This window comes from Leucoraja erinacea, chromosome 7 (genome assembly GCF_028641065.1).
Source record: "Leucoraja erinacea ecotype New England chromosome 7, Leri_hhj_1, whole genome shotgun sequence".
NCBI lineage: Eukaryota > Metazoa > Chordata > Chondrichthyes > Rajiformes > Rajidae > Leucoraja > Leucoraja erinaceus.
In genome coordinates this window covers 57091177-57116973 of record NC_073383.1, presented here as the reverse complement: position 1 = coordinate 57116973, position 25797 = coordinate 57091177, and the positions used below count along the sequence as shown (strand labels likewise).

At 40.1% G+C, this 25797-nt stretch overlaps 1 protein-coding gene across 1 annotated transcript in view; it reads right to left on the bottom strand.

Moving 5' to 3' along the window:
* Positions 1-25797, bottom strand: part of thsd7ba (thrombospondin, type I, domain containing 7Ba) — a 743639-nt gene that overhangs the window by 207708 nt on the left and 510134 nt on the right. The window contains exons 13-14 of the mRNA XM_055638650.1: positions 9853-10047; positions 5205-5459 (exon numbers count right to left, since the gene is read on the bottom strand). Of these exons, the coding sequence (XP_055494625.1) occupies positions 5205-5459; positions 9853-10047 (450 nt within the window). The remainder of the gene's footprint in view (positions 1-5204; positions 5460-9852; positions 10048-25797) is intronic.

The following is a 25797-nucleotide window of genomic DNA, read 5'->3' as shown; positions in this document are numbered from 1 at the left end:
ATTGGACAAAGTCAGCATGGATTTACAAAAGGTAAATCATGTCTGACGAATCTTATAGAATTTTTGGAGGATGTAACTAGTAGAGTGGATAGGGGAGAACCAGTGGATGTGTTATACCTGGGCTTTCGACAATGTCCCACATAAGAGATTAGTATACAAACTTAAAGCACATGGTATTGGGGGTTCAGTATTGATGTGGATGGAGAACTTGCTGGCAAACAGGAAGTAAAGAGTAGGAGTAAACGGGTCCTTTTCACAATGGCAGGCAATGACTAGTGGGGTACCGCAAGGCTCAGTGATGGGACCCCAGCTATTTACAATATATATTAATGATTTGGATGAGGGAATTGAATGCAACATCTCCAAGTTTGCGGATGACACGAAGCTGCGGTGCAGTGTTAGCTGTGAGGAGGATGCTAGTCGGTTGCAAGGTGACTTGGATAGGTTGGGTGAGTGGGAAAATGCATGGCAGATGCAGTATAATGTGGATAAATGTGAGGTTATCCACTTTGGTGGCAAAAACAGGAAAGCTGACTATTATATAAATGGTGGCCGATTAGGAAAAGGGGAGATGCAACGAGACCTGGGTGTCATGGTACACCAGTCATTGAAAGTAGGCATGCAGGTGCAGCAGGCAGTAAAGAAAGTGAATGGTATGTTGGCATTCATAACAAAAGGATTTGAATATAGGAGCAGGGAGGTTCTGTTGCAGTTGTACAGGGTCTTGGTGAGACCACACCTGGAGTATTGCGTACAGTTTTTGTCTCCAAATCTGAGGAAGGACATTATTGCCATAGAGGGAGTGCAGAGAAGGTTCACCAGACTCATTCCTGGGATGTCAGGACTTTCTTATGAAGAAAGACTGGATAGACTCAGATTGTACTCGCTAGAATTTAGGAGATTGCGGGGGGATCTTATAAAAACTTACAAAATTCTTAAGGGATTGGACAGGCTAGATGCAGGAAGATTGTTCCCGATGTTCGCAAAGTCCAGGACAAGGGGTCACAGCTTAAGGATATTGGGGGAAATCCTTTAGAACCGAGATGAGAAAAACATTTTTCACGCAAAGAGTGGTGAATCTCTGGAACTCTCTGCCACAGAAGATAGTTGAGGCCAGTTCATTGGCTATATTTAAGAGGGAGTTAGATGTGGCCCTTGTGGCTAGAGGGATCAGGGAGTATGGAGAGAAGGCAGGTACAGGATACTGAGTTGGATGATCAGCCATGATCATATTGAATGGTGGTGCAGACTCGAAGGGCCTAATGGCCTACTCCTGCACCTATTTTCTATGTTTCTATGTTTCTACTGTGTTCGTTAACCAGCCCTCCCCTTTGACGACCCCTCCCCCCACCCCGGGCTCTGGATTGAAGCCGCTGAACTCGCAGTCCTGGTTGACGCCTGCCCCGATGTCCGCTCCTCGCTAACCTCCTCCACTACCCCCCTGCTCCTCTCCCTAACCTCCTCCACTACCCCCCCCCCTCCCCTCCCTATCCTCCTCCCCTCTTCCCCCCCCTCTCCCCCCCCTCCTCCCCTCCCCCTCCCCCCCTACTCTCCCCCCCCTCCCCTTCCTCAACCCCCTCCCTCAGCCACCTCCTCCTCCCCCTTCCGCTCTCCTCCCCCAGCCTCTCTCATCATCCCCCACCCCCCTCTCCCCCCTCCCCCCCCCACTCCCTCCCTCTTCCTCCCCCTCCTATCACCCTCACTTCTCTTTCCTCCTCCTCCCCCCTCTTCCCCTCTCCTCCTCTCCCCCTCTCTCCTTCTCTCTCCTCCCTCTCTTCCCCCTCTCTTCCCCCCTCTAGCCCCTCACTTCCCATCCCCCTCCCCTCCCTCCAACCTCCCTCCCCTCTGCTCTCCCTATTCCCTCTCATCCCTCTCCCCCTCTTTAGTTAGTGTGGAACGGGTCCCACTTGGTCTAGTATGTATTAAAATTTGAAATGATGAGCACCTTGGACAAACACTAAGCTAAAACTTAGGAGCAGGAATGGCCATTCAGCCCTTTACACCTGCTCTATCAATTAATAAAATTATGGCTGATCTGAATGTAGCATCATGTCCACATTTTTGTCTATAGTAATGTTTTATCCTCTTGTTTATCTTGCAATTATAAATAGGATAAAATTTAAAGATTCTGCTTTCACCACCCTTTGCCTATCCCACTGAGTTACTCCAGAATTTTGTGTCTACCTTCGATTTAAACCAGCAAATGCAGTTTTTTCCTACACACTGAGAAGAGATCTCCAAAGACTCATCACCATTTGAGGGAAACCAGTTTGCCTCATATATGTTTTAAATGGCAACCTCTCATTTTTAACCAATGGCTATTAGTTCTAGGTATCCCACAAAAGAAAACATAGTCTCCACATCCACCCTGACATTAACCTTAAAATTATCCGTTTATAATGCGTTCAAAATGATTATACTGGAAGTGACAAGTTACCTTGAAATCTCTTGGGTTGCTGCCGAAGAATGATTGACAGGCATAATACAGTTACAGGACAGTATGAATATACAACAGGATATTGCTATAATTGATTTTATATAATTAGGAATTATGTGCCACGGTAGAAATATTGAACGTGAATATCTATCTTTCTTTGAAAGTTCTATTTTTTGTACCTTAACCCTAACAAACTCCAATTTACCATTTTATTCCTGTGTTCATCAGTCCCATTTTTGAAAATAATCTGAATATAATTCTCATTTAAATATTCAAGACTCTACACTTTTCAGTTATTTCCTCCAGTTCTGTAATTCTTCATATTCATTGCTTTCTCAGTCCTGACTTTCTATCTCCCTCTGATCTCAACTGTTCTGTTATTGACAGCTACACTTTAAGCTGTCTTAGGCCCAAGTCCTAGAATTCCCTCCGTAAATCTTCCTACCTCATGCTCTTTCTCTTCCACAAAAAGCAATTTAAACCCTTCCTTTTTGACAAAGTATTTGTTCTTATTTTCTAATATTTGAGTTTGAGTTGTGTTTATTGTCACATGTACTGAGGTACAGTGAAAAGTTTTTGTTGCATACCAACCAGTTAGCGGAAAGACAATACACGATTACAATCCAGCCATTCACAGTGTACGGATACATGATCAAGGGATTATCACCGAGTATTATCTCCATTTAGGTTTGTGGTGTGCAATATTATCTCAACATAAATCTATGAAATATTTTTTTTAATTTTGGAACAGCTTCATCAATGTATGTTGTTATTGCTGCCGTAAAATCTATCTGATGAAGCATATTTGAGAACATTATTGATAATCTTTCATTTGTTTATAATAAGTCACAATAGTGAAAATTATACCTGATAACAAGTTTATGGTTTCTGCCAATATCAATTGCTTGAACTGTTCTATCAATACACATGCATGGGTCATTATGACCACAGCACTTTTAAACAGAGCTATAGAATAATTGTCAGGAAACAACACAGCATGCTATTGTGAAATCAAGTTTTAAATTAACCTTCATCATTTGGGGGTTGGAGCTTGAGAACATTATTTTCAGTAAATGATAAGAGAATAAAAGCTCCTGCCATGTTTCTTTTAACATTAATATTCATTAGCATATGGACCTATATTCAGAATATGCTCCATTGTCTCCAAGGCTAAAGTAAAACATTTTCTGAAGAATTACTAAACTTTCTGCTTTAGAATTACTATTTCCAATCCATCTTAACTGTTAGAGTGGTTTTTGAAACATGAATCATTGAGCGTGGATGGCAAATATCAATAAATTATGGTATATAAATTTGAAAATAATTAAAATTCCATTACAAGATTATATTTCATACCTAAAGTGACACTTTTAATGAACAAGATCAAGTGCAGAACCAGTCTTTGAATCCAGCTCACTGAGGAAATTTTCAAATATAACTAATTTGCTCTGGTGCAAGGATGCAACTTTAACCTCTTCATAATTCAACCCAATTTTGCACCGAAGCTGATTTTTGAGGGTGAAAATGGGTGTGTAGCAAGTGAAATAGATAGAAAATAATAAGTGCAGCAATAATCCCACGCCACTCGGCAAATCTTGTAAATGGCTAATACCACATAATGCCACATTACAATTCTTCAAGGGATGCTCCATTCAGGTCTGAATAGCTACCCTTCTTGACAATCACATCTTAAGGAAGGTCAATTTATCCCTTGTTTTCAGGTGAGGGTCTGGATGTAATGAAATGAACGAGATTATGGTTAGGACTGGACGCTAATGACCCATGCATGTAATTTAGGCCAGTAAATGCATTATCCAAAGCTGAATCCCATCAACTGCACCTCAGGTCAACAATCCTCATCCCCTATGCTCACCTACTAATCAATAATGTTTATGAAGACTAATGGAACTGCAGATGTTGGTTTTCAAAAACATTGTTTATGAGCTCTTCTTACCTCCCTTGTTTGCATCCATGACTCAACCTACACCTTTGTTTTAAATTCCACTGCTATTAGATCGTTCCTGCTGCAACATGCATATTCAACTCTGCAAGGTTTAAGAGAGGGCACTAGTTGGAACACCATACGCCGAAATAGAAGACTAGGTACCAAATCAATGCTGCACCCATTCAAATTTCATAACATGTCTGCTCTGCATGATTCCAGTGTAATTTGAAGGAATATACTGGTGTGAGAAATTTAAAAGGAAAGCAAGGGATGAGATATAACCTTAGATAACACAACCATTGACCTTGCCTCTATACAGCTCTATAAAGCTCAACAGACTTCGTACTGGAGTTGGGCGTTTCATTTCCAGCATGCGGAGATGGGAGCTCCACCAGAGCCCAGCCTGTGAATGCGGAGCAGAACAACAGACAGCCAACCATGTCATCTCTGCATGCCCGCTCGACCAACCACCAAATGGAGCTCATGGCCTGGACAAGAGCCAACAACCTGGCTGCTCAACACCCAGCTTGAGATCTAAATATTCATTTGATTTGTGTTTCATTCGCAAGACGAAGAATATATCTCTATATTTAGCTCTGAACATTTTGTAATCTTCATTCCAAGCCCTTGGGGCCAGATAGCATAGTTCATCAACATCCTGGACAATGCAACTTCAGAACAAATTTGCACACTTGCATTAAATGTAATTTTGGAACTAATCTACACCCAATGCCCACAAGATTCATAGTGCAAAACTGAATTTTGTGGCCATCAAAATGCATTTCAACTTCATTCAGAATGTTGTCATAAATGTAGACATACCAGAATTGCCACAAAGCAGAGGATCCACCAGCTTCTTGTTCTGATCATAGCAGGCTATGGCTTGATACTGTAGACCCTGCCCACAAACTTTGACATCTCCTTGAACCTTCATGCCAAGTTGCAGTGATACTTTATCTTCAAGAAGTACACAATCTGACCAATTCCCCAATGGCTGACTGATATATTTGTCACATGGACAAGGCTGGGTCTCGACAAGTGGATACTTCTGGCACATCTCTTTCTTCTTGCTTTTTCCTGGTGGAACAAAAATAGTTCGTTTTTTTCTCTACTTCTTCCACCAGTCTTAATCTATGCACAAAAATCATCTGTTAAAAGTTGAGAGTAAAGCACACAGCTTCAAACTAATGCCTCTGAATGCCATATGGTTAAAACGTAACTATTACAAACTTTATTTTGTTCCAAATTAATTCCAGATATCAAACATTAGCCTTTTTCAGTAATGAATAAACATCATATTGAATGTTAATGCATTTTGTACATCACCCAACCTTAACTCTGCTCAATTTGCTTTCTCGCTATTTTATTACAAAAAACATAATCATTTCATACAGTTTGACACTATTTCAATAGCTTGCTCTTCAGTGAAACAAAAAAAACAATTAACTTCATGATGACATTAATATTCTCTAATATGTCAATCCTCAACCCTCTTATCTTCTACATTAAAAAAACAATAAATTCTCCAATCTTTCTTCATAACCTTTCATTTGTTGAGGATACTGGTGACTATACAATGAGCATTATCTAATTATTTTTTTATATTTTTTCTTCTGACCTGAAAATAATGCTTTAAAAATTGTGCAACCTCGAAATTATCCTACAGTCCTTTGGGTCTGGTTGATTGTATATGTCACAATGACAAAAATGAATAAAATAATCCTGGTAAATCCTATCTGGAGATACTGGAATTTCCACAGGTTGGGCATTTGGTTACATTTATAAAAGTTGGTTTTCCTTTAAGGATTATATATATGAATAACCAATATGGTACTTGTTTTGCCATGGCACCTAATAGTATTTGAAAATGGTTAATAAAACTTGGTAATCCTTCCACTTTTTCATTCATACCTACCTGTGGCATACTTTTGCTTCTCAAATCCAATGCTGCTACTAGAAACTGCTGCTACAATTGGAAAGTCAATTCTAGATGACATTTGAAACTAAGTAGGGGGAATGGAACTTGCGCAAAGGTTATAAAAGTCTTGGCTGAGGGGAAAGTTTCCTTACTAAGTGACTCAATTGCAATTAAGTTATTTTGCCATTGTCTGGCACAAACAGCTTCCTCATTTTAGTCTTAAAAAGTTTTGTCTTCTCTGCTCAATTCATCATTTTTTTGTGTGCCATTTGTCTACGTTTGACATATTGGCTTACAAGCTTATAAAGTGGTAGATTAAATGAATAATTTAATATTAAATGTACCCATATATTATGTAGAGATTCTAGGTAACAACAAATTGGAAACTTAGCCCATTGATCAATTTTTGATTCGGGTTTGTTTCTATTTATTTACCAACCTTCCACTAATCTGAAACCAAGCCAAAATTATCACTAGCCCTAAATTCTTTATGTCATCATTAAACATTTCACAGTAACTTTGAAAATAGACTGCATGTACACACTAAAACTGCCAATTTGATATATCCAACTATTAAATATTAACAAAAAGTACGGCAGAAGCTAAGAATCTGAAAATAAAAAAAATATTCAGTTTAAGGCAGGAATTGTAGTAAAATAGGGATCTGGTAAAGTTTCATGCAAATTACTCTTCAAAAACCCATGGAACTGGCTGCGAACTTGGTGGGTTTTTAATTTTTATTTAATAAAACAAGTGAATCAAATCCCTTGTAAAATTTTGAATTCATTTATTTATTTCCAAGGTAGGTGAAAACGGCATTGATAAAGAAAGGCACACAGCAATCCAAGGACAGGGATGTAGATGTGATTTTTTTTAAAATCAATTCAGTATGGAACAATGGAACAGAAAGATGGACACAAAAAGCTTGAGACCCTTCAGAACAGAAAGAGTCCATTAACACCTCAAGTCCACATGATTACCATTTGTCAGGAAAGGTTGACTGATCCTGGTCAGAATCCTTTTTTTTGGAGAAGAAAATTCCACATATTTCATTACTTAAAATAGTGTTTCCCCAGTTCTTCTGAAGAAGTGTCTTGACCCGAAACGTCGCCCATTTCTTCTCTTCAGAGATGCTGCCTCACCCGCTGAGTTACTCCAGCATTTGGTGTCTGCCTTCGATTTAAACCAGCATCTGCAGTTCTTTCTTACATATCTAGATCTATCGATGCCTGGATGCTGCCTAAAGCAATTATAAGATTGCTAAGATGTCACATTGGCTGACAAGAACAAATATATTTGTCCTTCAAAGGCATGTAGCCAGAAACTCAGCAAAGCTCAGCTAGCAAAATCAAGACTTCTGTGTGTTCTCTGTTTCTGTGTGAGCCTTAGTTCTAGGTTTGTGTACAAGAAGAAACATCTTCTCCATATCCACTCTGTTTTGACCCCAAAGAAAACTACACATTTCAATTGAATCCCACTTCAGTCTACTTAATTTGAAAATCGGCTCATAGCTAGCCTGTCCAACCATTCCTTAAGAGAAAACCAATGTTCATGTCCAGAGCATGAGTGACAATTTTAGCTAACAAGGCATCATATTAAATTACATTCATCCAGATGGAGATTACCTATACAGAGACTACCTGGCTAGATACCAGGAACAACATTATTAGACCCTATAACACTCCCATAGTCCTGGTAACATCTTCAGAAATCTTTTCTGCACTCATTCTAGCTTAATGGTATATTTCTTACTGCAGGGACACCAAAACCGAACACAATACGCCAAATGCAACCTCACCAATTGCTTAAACAACTGCAGCATTACATTTTAACTTTGGTACTCAGAGCCCTAACTGATTAAGCCCAACATGCCAAAAACCCTCTTCACCACCCTGACTACTTGTAATGGCACTTTTAGGGAACTATTTACTCCTATCTTCCTCTGTTCTGCAACACTGCGCAGGGCCGTACCATTCATTGTGAAGGTCCTGACTTGGTTTGACTTCCCAAAGTGTAAAATCTCACATTTATCTGAGCTAAACTCCATTGCCTCTGCTCGGCTGGTCAAGACCCCATTGTAATTCTTAGCAACCATCACTTCTACACCAGAAGAGATACTAATCGTCCAAAAATCTGAACCCCTGTCCCCTGCACCAACTCTTCAGCTATGCATTTGTCTATCCTATCCTCATATTCCTATCCACACTTGCACATGGCACAGGGAGTAATTAGTACACTCAATGCTGATATCCGGGAGGAAACACAGCATCTTGGAGTCTTGTTTGCCATCACAGAATTTCCTATCTGCGCCTCATATTATTGAGTTTACTATTACTATACCTCTCTGACTTCACCCCTCCCTGCTGTGCCTCAGAGCCAGTTTTGGTGCCACAGAGCTGGTGTGTGCTGCTCCTTTCTCCTGAACAGTTATTGTCCCCCAACAGTAAGATGGTTTACTTGTTTTTTTAATTTATTTCCACAGGAGAATATTACACCTTCTACCTTCTCTCTTTATCTTTCCTGGTAATCACCCCGCTACTTTCTGCCTCCACTAAGACTAAAGTTAAAAAAAACCTTAGTTTATTTCTCTACTCAGTTTCCTGGCCATAGCCTCTTGAGCCCAAACATCTGGTCTTTACTCTCAATTTAAATAATTCACCTCAGGCACAGTCACACCCCAAAACAGCTAAAATGGTCACTTTGCTAGTGCTCACCCTACTTTTGTACAGCAGTGGGGCACTAACTCTCAGAATGTAATGACTGTTTTCAAATCTCCCACATTCCTCCTCCTTTCAGCTCTGCGGTCCCTGTTGAAACTAACCTGCCCTTACTTTTACATCTGTGTTTCAAATTTCACGTGCCCTTCCTCCCTTCAGCTCTGGGGATTCTGTAGAAACTAACCTTCCCTTCCATCAATGACTGTTTTTCAAATCTCCTGCCACGTTCCTCCTTTCAGATGCATCGTCCTTTTTTAAACTTTTATGTCTGACTACATGATGTTGCGATATAGTTGATGGAGAAACAAAATTATCAGGGTGTCAGTGGTTATGGGGAGAAGGCAGGAGAATGGGGTTAGATGGGAGAGATAGATCAGCCATGATTGAATGGAGAAGACTTGATGGGCCAAATGGCCTAATTCTGTTCGTATCACTTATAATTGTCAAATTATTAGTGAAGAATGGCAACTTATTAAAACGCATCAAAATTTGCATACCATGTGACTGTGTACAAAAATGTTCATAACATTTAGGATTAAAAGGATGTTGTTTGTGTTATTTGCTCCAGGTTGATGAGAAGCTACCATTGTGCAGACATTGGAAATTTTATTTTACCATTTATGATCCAGTGAGTATATTGTTGTATACTGTGATAAATCCGATTAATTGCAAAAGGGACCACAATTATGCATGGCTTATAGTTTAATTTAAATTCCTACAATCAGGGCTTGTAGGATAAAATATTTCATTTAATTATACGAGTTGGCAGGGGGCTTCGAACAAACAGTTACAAATGTTCATTTTGAGTAATGTCTCCCATAAGCCCAATACTCGCCTACAAGGGATCTCCATCGGCTTTGGGTTGATCCACAGCCTGATTTACAGGGACTGAACCTGGACCAATTAGTCAACATGCAATCGTCACGGCATGGAATCCAACACTTCTGGACCAGGGGGGGCATTGGACTTGCCCACTTCAAGCATCCAAAAATATCTGAATGTTGGTCATCTCCTGTTTTACAGACCACACCTGAGAATAAAAGTAGATAATAAATGGAGTTTTCATGACGTTTCCATTAAAAATTTTGTTTTTTTATATTAAAATGGGTAGGAATGAAATATGGCGACATAACACAGTTTGCAACGTATATTTTATGAATTGTTATGAATTGACAACAGGGTCTTTTCTAACAATGAATCCTCCTGATACAGTATTTGATCATAAGACATTTCACCATGTTAGATGAATTGATATTGGTACAATTATTCAAGAGGACAGCAGAGATAAACCTGGTAATTACAAAGCTGAAATTGCGTCATATAACTTCTAAAAATGTTCCTAAGATAGCAGTCTACTTGATGGGCACCCCTTCCACAACCATTTACTCACTCCATCACTGTTGCTCTGTAGCAGCAGTTAATCTAATCTGCAGGATGCATTACAGTAACTCACTAAGACTCCTTAGACAGAAGAAACCAAACCCAGGACCTCTATCAGTAAGAAGGACAAGGGAAGCAAAAGCATCACAACCTCCCAAGTTGTCCTCCAAGACACCATGTCCTTACCTGGAAATATATCACCATCTCTTCACCTTCAATGGGTCAAAATCGTGAAACGCCCTCCAGAACTGCATTGTAATATGTACCCACACCTCAAGAACTGCAGGAGTTCAAGAAAGCTGCTCACCACTTTTCTCAAGAGCAGTAACGGATGGGCAATTAGATGCTGGCCCAGCCTGCAAAGCCCACAACCCTTGTACTAATACAAAAAAAGTTACTTCTAAATGTCCTGAGAACCAATTGAGATTTTTTTTCTAAGAAATTGGATGTAGCAAGAAGTTAGAAGCTAATAAGGGCTACTCAAATAAGTAATGGAAGCATCATAGCCAGCAAACATTATTTATTTTCCCAGAACACAGTCTGTTCGTATTGGTGGAAATGTGTCAGCCTCGATAAGAATCAGCACTGGAATACCTCAAGGCAGCGTGCTCAGCCCCCTGCTGTACTAACTCTATACCCATGACTGCGTAGCCAATCACAGTGCGAACTCCATCATCAAGTTCGCTGACGACACCACTGTTGTGGGGCGTATCACTGATGGGGATGAGTCAGAGTATAGAAGAGAGATTGAGCAACTGTCCATATGGTGCCAGCGCAATAACCTGGCCCTCAACACCAGCAAAACCAAGGAACTGATTGTGGACTTTGGCAGGAGTAGGAGGGGGACCCACAGCCCCATTTATATCAACGGGTTGATGGTTGAAAGGGTCAAGAGCTTCAAATTCCTGGGCGTGCACATCTCTGAATGATTTCCTGGTCCGAGAACACTAATGCAATAATCAAGAAAGCTCATCAGCGCCTCTACTTCCTGAGAAGATTACGGAGAGTCGGTTTGTCAAGGAAGGCGCTCTCTAACTTCTACAGGTGCACAGTAGAGAGCATGTTGACCGGTTGCACGTGGCTTGGTTCGGCAATTTGAGCGCCCTGGAGAGGAAAGACTACAAAAAGTAGTGAACACTGCCCAGTCCATCATCGGTTCTGACCTTCCTTCCATCGAGGGGATTTATCGCAGTCGCTACCTCAAAAAGGCTGGCAGTATCATCAAGGGCCCACACCATCCTGGCCGCACACTCAACTCCCTGCTACCTTCAGGTGGAAGGTACAGGAGCCTGAAGACTGCAACAACCAGGTTCAGGAATAGCTACTTCCCCACAGCCATCAGGCTATTAAACCTGGCTCGGACAAAACTCTGATTATTAATAACCCATTTTCTGTTATTTGCACTATATCAGTTTATTTATTCATGTGTGTATATATTTATATTATGGTATATGGACACACTTATCTGTTCTGCCTACTATGTTCTGTGTGCTGAAGCAAAGCAAGAATTTCATTGTCCTATACAGGGACACGTGACAATAAACTCACTTGAACTTGAAAGAAGTTTTAAAACCTAATTCCTTGAAGTCCTTTGAAGTGATTTTCTGATATCCAAGATGCTAATAAGGTTTGACCAGTTAGTTCTAAATTATGTTTAAGTATTAATCACTTATTCTGGAAGATCTGAGGATCACATGTTCATTGACAGAAAGTTTTATGAGAACAAGCCGGTCACATAATTCTGGCTTGATGTCAGTTGAATTCTCTGGAGAGATAAAAGCCTCAATCCTGCAAATAACAGCAAAGCAGTGCTATCTTAAGGAAAGTTATCCCTAAACATCCAGCAATCTCAGTCAGAAGTGTTTTCCTCATCCAATGCTGCTTTGCTTTTAGATGTCAGAACAAGGTGATGTCTGACAATAGACAACAGTGATGGCATCAACAGCCTGAACAGTCATTCACAGGAACAAATTCTTGGACAGCAAACCAGGAAAGAAAGAGTGAAAATTGTGACTCTTTTGACTCATATTTTAAGCATTTTGGACAGCTGAAAATGAAAATTAGATCAAATAAATATTTAAATGATAGATCATTAATAAGCACTACAAATAAAATAAAATGCAATCTAAATGCAATAAATAATTTGAAATATTTAACTGAAATTACAGTCTTTGGCTCCATTTGTATTAGTTATAAATATGAATGTGAGTACAATTACATTAAAAACTGATTTAGATCTCATGTTATCATTTTATATTGGTATATGACAGCAATGCTAGTTTGTAAATAACTTGTAAGCATGTCAGTTCCATTTTTTCCCCTTAGTTGTGGTGACAACAGCTACACAACAGGGAACATGTGTGAGACCATCCTTGCGTGAAAACATGAAAATTACTGCCAGTCTCACAATATAACGAGAGCAAATTCCAATCTGGCAATCAAACTGAAAAACATTGTTAATGTTGGAAATACAATTTCATTGTTCACTTCCTGTTGCATATTATTCTTGACTCTCTTGAAAAGGCAGCATCGTTAGAATAACAAAAAGTCAACATTTCAGTTTGAAACCCTTTCCCAGATAATTTGGCCATTTTTACAACTGTATAATTTGATTAATTATTGATAAACTAAACCTCAACTGTTCTTCCAGCAATATATTCAGCTCAGGAGAATCAGTGGAATGCTATTTCTAACTACTGGTTTACTGTGTTCTCAGGTCTACCAGGTCAGTGATGTTAATGTTAATGATTGCTGCTGTTATTTTCCTGCTAGACCATAATCAGAGATTTTACAACATAGATTTTTTTTGATCGATGTTAACTTAATGAGCTGAAGGGCTTGTTTTCATGCTATTTCTCTCTATGGATCTATGATTCTAAATGTTGTAATTGTATCTACCTACACTACCTCCTCCAGTAGCTCATTACAGATATTTGTGTGAAAACATACCCCTCAGAATTAGTTTCAATGTTTCCCTCTCATTTTATACTGTACCTACTTGTTCTCGTCTCCCATGCCCCAGGTGAAAAAAATATGACTATCTTATATATACCCATCTTGACTGTATAAACCTCTATAAGGTCTATATCAGCCTCCTACTTTCCAGTAAGAATAAATCTAGTCTACCAATCCATCCTCATAATTACAGCCCATAATTCCAGATAACATCCTGGTGAATCTCTTCTGCACTCTTTCTATCGCTAACACATCATTCCTGATCTTAAGAAGTAATTAAAAGCCATTAAAAATCAATTTGAAATTTTAAAAAAACTGAAAATTATTCAATTAAAGATTATGGTGATAGAGGAAATGGCAATAAAAGATTATTAAAATATTTTTATGCTTAAACATTTAAGAACAGTATTTAAAACCAGATCTACCTTATGATTAGCCTTGTCATTAATAACCTTTCATAGAGTCATAGAATCACAGAGTCTTACAGCATTTAAACAGGCTCCTCAGCTCAGTTTGTTCATACCGGCCAACATGCCCCATCTTCAAGTACTCTCCATTCAAATGAATTATTGTTCCTGTACAATGCCTAATGTGTAGATGGTGACAGTCACACTAAGAAATGATGGCAATTCAGCAAGAAGTGACAAGCAAGTTCAAACCCATTACTTGTTATAACATGATATTGATCAGATAATAGGATGGAACCCAAAAATGACCAGCACAACAATGTAGACAGGGCCGGCCTTAAGCCGATTTGACTGATTGCTCCCAATTGGGCCCCGTGCCTAAGGGGGGCCCCGCACTAATGTTCCGTATTTCGTAAGGGAAATACGAATTATCTTTGTTAAATAAAGTTGTTTTTTTAATTCGCCATCCAGATTTTTTTTTTTAAACAAACATGTATAACCAAAGATCTTCTAGCAGAGCTCCACTATAGAATCTTTGTGTATAACAATCGCTGCACGGCCATCAGACACAAACGATTTGTTAACTAGTACTGTTAGCACTTCTTAACAGCATGTACTTAACACGTTGTTATACAATGTCATCAATGCATCCATCCGCATTCCTCAGTAAATGTTATTGTGTTTTGCACAAGTATTAATGACGCCGTGTTCCATTGAATAAAATTCACGCGGCATCATTAATACTTGTTTAAAACACAATTACATTTACGGAGGAATGTAGATCGATGACACGTTGAGAATTTCTTTAAACTCACCATCGTGAGTGAGGGCCCCGGACCGCGAGAAGGGGCTTCTTCCTGGTGTGCAGGTTAGTTATTCACCTACTGACCCACGTTGTGTCTCTCTGTGTTTTGCTCTCCCCCTCCCTCCCTCTCTCTCTCTCCCGCTCCCCATCTCGTTTCTCTCTAGCTCTCTCACCCTGTCGCCTCCGCATTCCCGGAATCATTGACGTTTTTTGCGGTAGACAAAAATGCTGGAGAAACCCAGCGGGTGAGGCAGCCGCCTAGCCCGCTGAGTTCCTCCAGCACTGTGTTTTTTGTTTGGCTCTGAAGTTGAAGGTGGCTCAGCGGGACGGGCATGGGCTCTGGGGATAGGGTTGCGTTTCTGGTCGAGACCCTTCTTCAGCCAATCACAAGTACTCTCACTGACGAGAGTTCAGTTTAGTCTGAAGAAGGGTCTTCTCTCCAGAGTCGCTGTGCTGCCTGTCCTGCTGAGTTACTCCAGCTTTATGTCTATCTTCAATTTCAGAGAAATACAATTTCTCACGGGGGGCTTATAACGTCTCTAAACACCTCTGAACTTCCCTAACCCCCTCTAACCCCCCTCTAGCTCCTCTAAACACTTCTAAACACACCTGAACCCATCTGAAGTCCTTTAAACATCTCTAAACCGTTTAAACCCCTCTAAACAAGGAGGTTGCAAGGTGACTTGGATAGGCTTGGTGAGTGGGCAAATGCATGCCAGATGCAATATAATGTGGATAAATGTGAGGTTATCCACTTTGGTGGCAAAAACAGGAAAGTAGACTGTTATCTGAATTGTGACCGATTAGGAAAAGCAAATGGTATGTTAGCATTCATAGCAAAATGATTTGAGTATAGGAGCAGGGAGGTTGTACTGCAGTTGTACAGGGTCTAGGTGAGACCACACCTGGAGTATTGCGTACAGCTTTGGGCTCCTAATCAGAGGAAGGACATTGTTGCCATAGAGGGAGTACAGAGAAGGTTCACTAGACTGATTCCTGGGATGTCAGGACTTTCATATGAAGAAAGACTGGATAGACTCGGCTTGTACTCGCTAGAATTTAGAAGATTGAGGGGGATCTTATAGAAACTTACAACATTCTTAAGTAGTTGGACAGGCTAGATGCAGGAAGATTGTTCCCGATGTTGGGGAAGTCGAGAACAAGGGGTCACAGTTTAAGCATAAAGGGGAAATCTTTTAGGACTGAGATGAGAAACATGTATTTTACACAGAGAGTGGTGAATCTCTGGAGTTCTCTGCCACAGAATGTAGTTGAGGCCTGTTCATTGGCTATATTTAAGTGGGAGTTAGATGTGGCCCTTGTGGCTAAAGGGATCAGGGGATATGGAGAGAAAGCAGGTACAGGATACTGAGTTGGATGATCAGTCATGGTCATATTGAATGGCACTGGAGGCTTGAAGGGCCGAATGGCCTACTCCTGCACCTATTTTCTATGTTTCTATGACTGCGTCCAACTGCCGTTTGGTTTGTTGATCGGTTTGCTAGATATGAACTGTTTTGGGAGAGAAAAATGCTCACGGCAGACCAAATGTGTTAAACAGAAATTGGTCAGATATTGAGCTTTACACAGTGAGAAATCATGTGAAATAATCACTGAATTTAATTTTAAATGAATGTACCTGCATGTTATACAGTTTAATTTGGAGATACAACCAGATATTCTGGTTGATACAACCAGATTAGTTTGGAGATACAACCAGATAGTCCACTGAGTTCGCACCGACCAGCGATTTTTGTTTTCCTATTTGACAATTTCATTTGGCGGCCAATCAAACGCTGTCTCTAAGGGGGTTGCATCCAATCACCAACCAGCTTGCCTTAAAATTCCCGTCCAATCAACAAATAGGTCTCCTCCCGTCCAATCAGCCGCTGTCTCCAAGGGCATTGTGTCCAATCACATAATTAGCAGCTACGGTAAATGTTGGAAGCCAGCGGAGCTACTGACAGTCAAACGGGAGGGAGCAGGTGAGATTCACACAGTGTATAATCCATAGTACCTAGTGTACAATTTCATAATATATACTAAATAACTGGGCTAACAGACCTTAGCTGGGAATCTGGGGTTCACCAAAATAGTTCCCAATTGGGCCCCACACCCCCTAAGGCCGGCCCTGCATGTAGACATTCCAAATTGTAGGGGGAAAAACCTTCCTCCATAAAATGTTACTTCCCTTTGCTCAGACTTTCATTGTAAGTCACAATTCATGGTTTTGTTTTCACTTAAGACCACACAAAGCAACCAAGTCAAGTCAAGTCAAGTGAGTTTATTGTCACTTGAGTGAGTAAATTGGAGGAACAGCACCTCATATTCCGCCTGGGTTGCTTGCGTCCGGATGGCAAGAACATTGAATTCTCCCAATTTTGCTAGCCCTTGCTGTCTCCTCCCTTTCCTTAACCCTCGAGCTGTCTCCTCCCATCGCCCCACCCTCGGGCTCCTCCTCCTCCCTTTTTCCTTCCTTCTCCCCCCCCCCCCCCATCAGTCTGAAGAAGGGTTTCGGCCCGAAATGTCACCTATTTCCTTTGCTCCATAGATGCTGTTGCACCCGTTGAGTTTCTCCAGCATTTTTGTGTACCTTTGAGTTTATTGTCATGTGTCCCAGATAGGACAATGAAATTCTTGCTTAGTGCAGCACATGAGAATATAGTAAGCATTAATACAGAACAGTTCAGTGTGTCTATATAGCATAGACCATGTATATATACACATAAATAAACAGATAAATTGCAATAGGCTGTTATAATTCAGAGTTTGTTTGATGGCAAGTTTAATAGCCTGATGGCTGTGAGGAAGAAGCTGTTCATGAACCTGGATGTACCAGATTTCAGGCTCCTGTACCTTCTTCCTGATGCAGCGAAGAGATTAGTGTGTGGCCAGGATGGTGTGGGTCCTTGATGATGCTGGCAGCCTTTTTGAGGCAGCGACTGAGATAGATCCGTTCGGAAACAGAGAATAAGAGAGGGTGGGTTTCTTAAATGTGTATATTTTATTGCTAGGAGCATTATCAGAAAGGTGGATGAACTTAGAGCCTGGATTGACACCTGGAAGTATGATGTTGTGGCGATCAGTGAAACATGGTTGCAGGAGGGCTGTGATTGGAAAATAAATATTCCAGGATTTCGTTGCTTCAGGTGTGATAAAATTGGAGGGGCAAGAGGTGGAGGTGTTGCATTGCTTGTCAATGAAGATATTACAGCAGTGCTTTGGCAGGATAGATTAGAGGGCTCGTCTAGGGAAGCTATTTGGGTGGAACTGAGAAATGGGAAAGTGGTAGCAACACTTATAGGGGTGTATTATAGACCGCCAAATGGGGAGCGAGAATTGGAAGAGCAAATATGTAAGGAAATCGCAGATATTAGTAGTAAGCACAAGGTAGTGATTGTGGGAGATTTCAATTTTCCACACATAGACTGGGAAACACATTCTGTAAATGGGCTGGATGGTTTGGAGTTTGTAAAATTTGTGCAGGATAGTTTTTTGCAGCAATACATAGAGGTACCTACTAGAGAAGTGGTGGTGCTTGACCTCCTGTTAGGAAATGAGACGGGTCAGGTGGCAGAGGTATGCATTGGGGAACACTTCAGGACGAGTGATCACAATACTATTAGTTTCACTATAATTATGGAGAGGATCAGAACTGGACCTAGGGTTGAGATTTTTGATTGGAGAAAGGCTAACTTTGAGGAGATGCGAAAGGATTTAAAAGGAGTAAATTGGGACAGTTTGTTTTATGGGAAAGATGTGGAAGAGAAATGGAGGACATTTAAAGGTGAAATTTTAAGAGTACAGAATCTTTATGTCCCTGTTCGGTTGAAAGGAAATAGTAAAAATTGGAAAGAGCCATGGTTTTCAAGGGAAATTGGACACGGTTCAGAAAAAGAGAGAGATCTACAATAATTATAGGCAGCATGGAGTAAATCAGGTGCTTGAGGAGTATAAAGAATGTAAAAAGAATCGTAAGAAAGAAATTAGAAAAGCTAATAGAAGATATGAGGTTGCTTTAGCAAGTAAGGTGAAAGTAAATCCAAAGGGTTTCTACAGCTATGTTAATAGCAAAAGGATAACGAGGGGTAAAATTGGTCCATTAGAGAGTCAGAGTGGACAGCTATCTGCAGCCAAAAGAGATGGGGGAGATATTGAACAATTTATTTTCTTCGGTATTCACCAAGGAGAAGGATATTGAATTATGTGAGGTAAGGGAAACAAGTAGAGTAGCTATGGAAACTATGAGATTCAAAGAAGAGGAAGTACTGACACTTTTGAAAAATATAAAAGTGGATAAGTCTCCAGGTCTGGACAGGATATTTCCTAGGACATTGAGGGAAGTTAGTGTAGAAATAGCAGGGGCTATGACAGAAATATTTCAAATGTCATTAGAAACGGGAATAGTGCCGGAGGATTGGCGTACTGCGTATGTTGTTCTATTGTTTAAAAAGGGTTCTAAGAGTAAACCTAGCAATTATAGACCTGTTAGTTTGACGTCAGTGGTGGGCAAATTAATGGAAAGGATACTTAGAGATAATATATATAAGCATCTGGATAAACAGGGTCTGATTAGGAACAGTCAACATGGATTTGTGCCTGGAAGGTCTGTTTGACTAATCTTCTTGAATTTTTTGAAGAGGTTACTCGGGAAATTGATGAGGGTAAAGCAGTGGATGTTGTATGTATGGACTTCAGTAAGGCCTTTGACAAGGTTCCTCATGGAAGGTTGGTTAAGAAGGTTCAATTGTTGGGTATTAATGGTGGAGTAGCAAGATGGATTCAACAGTGGCTGAATGGGAGATGCCAGAGAGCATTGGTGAGGCCAATTCTGGAGTATGGTGTACAATTTTGGTTGCCTAATTATAGGAAGGATGTCAACAAAATAGAGAGAGTACAGAGGAGATTTACTAGAATGTTGCCTGGGTTTCAGCAACTAAGTTACAGAGAAAGGTTGAACAAGTTAGGTCTTTATTCTTTGGAGCGCAGAAGGTTAAGGAGGGACTTGATAGAGGTCTTTAAAATGATGAGAGGGATAGACAGAGTTGATGTGGATAAGCTTTTCCCACTGAGAGTAGGGAAGATTCAAACAAGGAGGACATGACTTGAGAATTAAGGGACAGATGTTTAGGGGTAACATGAGGGGGAACTTCTTTACTCAGAGAGTGGTAGCTGTGTGGAATGAGCTTCTAGTGAAGGTGGTGGAGGCAGGTTCGATTTTATCATTTAAAAATAAATTGGATAGTTATATGGACGGGAAAGAAATGGAGGGTTATGGTCTGAGTGCAGGTAGATGGGACTAGGGGAGAATACGTGTTCGGCACGGACTAGAAGGGCCGAGATGGCCTGTTTCCGTGCTGTAATTGTTACATGGTTATATGGTTATATGATGTTGGGGAGGTCAGAGCCGATGATGGACTAGGCAGTGGTCACAACTTTCTGCATTCATTTCCGCTCCTGGATGCTCAAGTAGCCGAACCAAGCCAAGATGCAACCAGTCAACATGCTCTCTACTGTGCACCTGTAGAAGTTCATGAGAGTCCTCTTTGACATAACAACTCTCCATAATCTTCTCTGGAAGTAGAGGCGCTCATGTGCTTTCTTTATAATTGCATCAGTTTGCTGGGACCAGGAAAGATCTTCAGAAATATGAACGACCAGGAATTTGAAGTTCTTGACCCTTTCCACCATCGTCCTGTTGATATAAATGGGATTGTGTGTCCCTATTCTACCCTTCCAAAGTCCACAAACAGTTCCTTGATTTTGCTGGTGAGATATACTCTTTACTTAAAAATCATAGGTTATTACATAACTTACACCAACTTACACCAATACCTAACATCAATTTGTGTTCAAACATTTCCTTCCTGTTAAATTTCTAAATAAAATGGGACCTATTATTTTACGATCAATAATTGATATCATTTTGCTTTTAAACATTTCCTTCCTGTTAAATCTATATATCAAAATGTGACCTATTATTTTACATAGCTCCGAATGTACTTGTATTTCATTGTACGTTTAATTTAATTTTGTTTCATTTAGCTTAGAGATACAGCATGGAAACAGGCCTTTCGGCCCACCAAGTCCACGCCGACCAGCAGACAATCAACCCATTCACTAGTTGTTGATTGTCTGAAACTTTAAGATGCATAGCATCAGGAAACCTGGAAGTATCATCAAGGGTGACAGGCATCCTTGATGAACTTCCAGGTTTCCTGATCTTATGCATTTTGAAGACGGACTAGATGGAAGGGATGAGCCTGTGAAGGACTGGGTAGTGTTCACCACTCTCTGTAGGTTCAGACAATCAACAACAGAGTGGTTGTCATACTAGGCTGAGATGCATACCATCAGAATACTTTCTATAGTGCATCTGAAGAGGTTTGAGAAAAATCCTCAAGGACATGCCGATTCCTCCTAAGAAACCTACGAAAGTAAACACACTGCTGCCCTTTCTTAATCACTGCATCATGTGAAGGTACCAGTGTATGTGGTATGGATGTATGGAATTTGAAACTATTGGCCATTTCTTCAGAAGCTGCATTGATGAGCCTTGCTGTCTTAGGTTAACAACCAATTCTGCCATCTTGCTAACATTAAGGACCAGGTTATTGTCTTAATACTATGACACTAAGTTCTCTGTCCCTTTCCAGTATTATTTCTCATCTGAAAATGTGAATGCATCAATGATACATTAAAGTTGTGCATCATTTGCACTGATTTGACTGAAATATTATAGTCAAAAGTTGATAGAGAATCATACTGTTGTGCAGCAGAGAAACAGGTTGTTTCATTTACAACATTCATGCCAATTTATTTACCCATCTACATTAATCAAATCGAAGGATTAGAAATAGAGAATGCAAGTGATTATTTCTGTTAACTTCTTCAAATCGCCATAACTCTCCAAAAGGCAGAAACAGGTGCAATTATTAAGGGGAAGAAGGAGATGGCAAAGAGTTGAACAGGTACTTGGTTCTGTCTTCACTAAGGAAGACACAAACAATCTCCCAAATGTACTAGAGGCCAGAGGGTCTAGGGAGACAGAGGAACTGAAAGAAATTTACATTAGACGAGAAATAGTATTGGGTAGACTGAAGGCTGATAAATCCCCAGGGCCTGATGGTCTGCATCTTAAGGTACTCAAGGAGGTGGCTCTAGAAATCGTGGACGCATTGGCGATTATTTTCCAATGTTCTATAGATTCAGGATCAGTTCCTGTGGATTGGAGGGTAGCTAATGTTATTCCACTTTTCAACAAAGGAGCGAGAGAGAAGACAGGTAATTATAGACCAGTTAGCCTGACATCGGTGGAGGGTGAGATGCTGGAGTCAATTATTAAAGAAGTAATAGTGGTGCATTTGGATAGCAGTAAAAGGATTGGTCCAAGTCAGCATGAATATATGAAGGGGAAATCATGCTTGACTAATCTTCTGGAATTTTTTGACGATGTGACAAGTAAAATGGATGAAGGAAAGCCAGTGGATGTAGTGTATCTGGACTTTCAGAAAGCCTTTGATAAGGTCCTACACATGACATTAGTGGGCAAAATTAGAGCACATGATATTGGGGTAGGGTATTAACATGGATAGAGAATTGGTTGGCAGACAGGAACCAAAGAATAAGAATAAACGGGCAGGCAGGCAGGCAGTGGCGAGTGGAATGCCGCAAGGCTCGTTGCTGGGGCCGCTTCTATTTACAATACATATTAATGATTTAGATGATGGGATTAAAAGTAACACTAGCAAATTTGCAGATGACACAAAACTGGGTGGCAGTGTGAACTGCGAAGAGGATGCTTGGAGGTTGAAGGGTGATTTGGACAGGTTGAGTGAGTGGGCAGATGCATTGCAGATGCAGTATAATGTAGATACTGTGAGGTTATCCACTTTGGCAGCAAGAACAAGGAGGCAGATTATTATCTCAGTGGTGTTAGATTAGGAAAAAGGGAAGTGGAACGAGACATGGGTGTCCTTCTACACCAGTCACTGAAAGTAAACATGAAGGTACAGAAGCAGTGAAGAAAGCGAATGGCATTTTGGCCTTCATAACGAGGGGATTTGAGTATAGGAGTAAACAGGTCCTTCTGCAGTTGTACAGAGCCCTGGTGAGACCACATCTGGAGTATTGTGTGCAGTTTTGGACTCCTAATTTGAGCAAGGACATACTTGCTATTGAGGCAGTGCAGCGTAGGTTGATGAGGTTAATCCCCGGGATGGCTGAACTGTCATATGAGGAGAGATTGGAAAGACTGGGGTTGTATTCACTGGAAGGATGAGAGGATATCTTATAGAAACATATAAAATTATAAAAGGACTAGATAAGCTAGATACGGGAAAAAATGTTCCCAATGTTAGGGGAGTCCAGAACACAGTCTAAAAATAAAGGGGAGGTCATTTAAAACTGAGATGGAAAAAAAAAATTTGCCCAGAGAGTTGTGATTTTGTGGAAGTTTCTGCCACAGAAGGCAGTGGAGGCCAATTCACTGGATGAATTTAAAAGACTGTTAGATAGAGCTCTAGGGGCTTGCAAAATCAAGGGATATGGGGAGAAGGCAGGCACGGGTTACTGATTGTGGATGTCAGCCAAGGGGAGGTAATTTAAGACTGAGGTGAGATAAAACTTTTTCACCCAGAGAATTGTGAATTTATGGAATTCCCTGCCACAGAGGGCAGTGGAGGCCAAGTCACTGGATGGATTTAAGAAAGAGTTAGATAGAGCTCTAGGGGCTAGTGGAGTCTAGGGATATGGGGAGAAGGCAGGCACAGGTTATTGATAGGGGACGATCAGCCATGATCACAATGAATGGTGGTACTGGCTCGAAGGGCCGAATGGCCTCCTCCTGCACCTATTTTCTATGTTTCTATCACAATGAATGGTGGCGCTGGCTCAAAGGGCCAATTGGCCTCCTCCTGCGTCTATTTACTGTTTTTATGTTTCTAACTACTAAGGGATGAGCTGGCAATTTATAGGCACTTACAAATTGTACATATTTTCCCTTAACCTACTTCAAAGCGTTGCAATTAGACTTGGTGACCTTTCAGGAACAGAAAAGGAATACATTAGCAGCAGAATAAAACATTGTGCATTCTATGACATTTCTGTAGTTCTCAGCATTAAAAAGTGGGATTCCTTCCAATGGCCTGTGCCTAAATTTAAAGATATCGCAGCGTAAAATACTACTAATTCCAGCATAAATTCCACAATCTATGATAATAAGATAGCTATTGAAAAAGATATGTTATTAATTGATTACTAATTTATTCCACTCAAGTCATTTATAAATTAATACAAGATGAAATTGGGAAGTTAGCAAACATTTGAATAATGTGAAGCATAAAGTATTTGTCGACTTAGCTCTAAGACACTCATTCCATTAGGTGTAACTAACTACAGGTAATAAAACAATATTTAATTGCAAGCTAAAACATTTGTTGAACTGAAGGCTGAAAATAATATGAACAATAGAACATAGCAACTGGCCCTTCTGCCCATAATTTCTGCATTGACTGTGTGCCAGGCTAAACTATTCCCATCTGCTTGTACATGGTCAATATCCAACTATTGCATGCAGGTTCATGTCGTTCTAAATGCCTATTGAATAATACCATTGCACCTGCTTCCATCACCTCACTTGGCATCATGTGCCAGGCACTAACAAAAAAATAAATATAACACACTTTAATAGTTGCCAAAAATACATTGTTTCTCATTCATTCATTCATTATTTGAGGGTTGCTGATTATAATCAAAGCACCAGAAACGTACTCTTTGAATTGTTTATAATTGTTTGGACATGTAGCAATAACATTTTATGTAGTTTAGAAATACACCATGGAAACAGGCCTTTCAGCCCACTGAATCTATCCCACATAGACCATCACTCATCCGTTCACACAAAATCTATGTTATCCCACGTTCTGATCCACCTACACATTAGAGGTAATTTTAGTGAGACTTATTAATTTACAAACCTGCTACATGTTTGGGAATTGGGAGGAAACAAGACCATCTGGAGGATTCTTATGCAGTTAATGAGAGAATTTACAAACTTCACACAGACAGTATCCCAGTACAAGGATCGAACGCAGATCTCTGGCGCTGTGAGTCAGCATCTATACTCGCTGCCCTATTGTGCCGCCCTTAATATACATTTTGCATTTACCAAATGTGTCCATATTCATACATTCACTGGATAATTTCAAACATCAGTGCCCGATTTCAAGACGATACAAAAATACTCCATTTCATTTTTTCGTCTCCCCATTCCAACCTTCGCCAACATCTCCACAATGAAAACAAAAACATAGATTTTCATTACAGGTAACAAGAAGTCCAGTCTGAGGATAATTAATAATTCACATATTTTTAAAAGGCAAACAAGATCAGCTCAGTTGCTCAACCAATTTAGTTGTACCTAAATCTAAATATTTCTGAAATTGCATGTGCCACTTAACAACTTACTGCAGTACTTTGCAAGGTTAGCCATAATGGACTGAATAGGATTCTATAAGTTAGGTTTTCAAATTAACAAAACGTGAAAGTTAAACAACCTAACAATTAATAAAGCAGAGCCATAAAATGAATGAACATTTCATAAATCTTAAACGTAAAAAATAAATTCTACAGGACATATCTATTTAAAACAGAATTTCCCTATTTCCGCCTTGCGGTAGGCATTTGGCTCATTAAAAAAAGGAACCATAAAGGTGGTGCATTATTAGAATATAGTTGTTCTCAGTGGTGATTTAAGGTGTGAATGATTGTACCCTCCAGTGTCTCCTACATCTCCCGTTCTAAATCCGACACAAAGAGCTAAAACGTATTATCTGGCTGCCAGCACTTTGAGGTTTCCATGATTTACGTCCCCATTATGTTTTCTTCACTAAACACAAGGGACAGCACTTTTAATATGGCTAGCATGATTCTTTACACTGCCTTCTCCTGCAGAGTCCTTATATAAGTGCATTTATCAGATTCCTCAGTATCCATCATAAATCAGCACGGACAGTTCCCACGAGTGCAATTAAAGCACAGGCCCTAGAATGGGAAGAAAGTATAAAGCTAGGAGCAAGACAAAAATAAAGGGATGAAGGTATTTGGTCAGACCAAGGAAAATTGTCAGACTTTATTTCTGATCAGTAGCTTTAAGAAAACATCCAGTAAGGAAGGATTCATAGATCCTCATTAGTGGATGGGTATTTAATGACATGTCTTCATTTAAACCCTT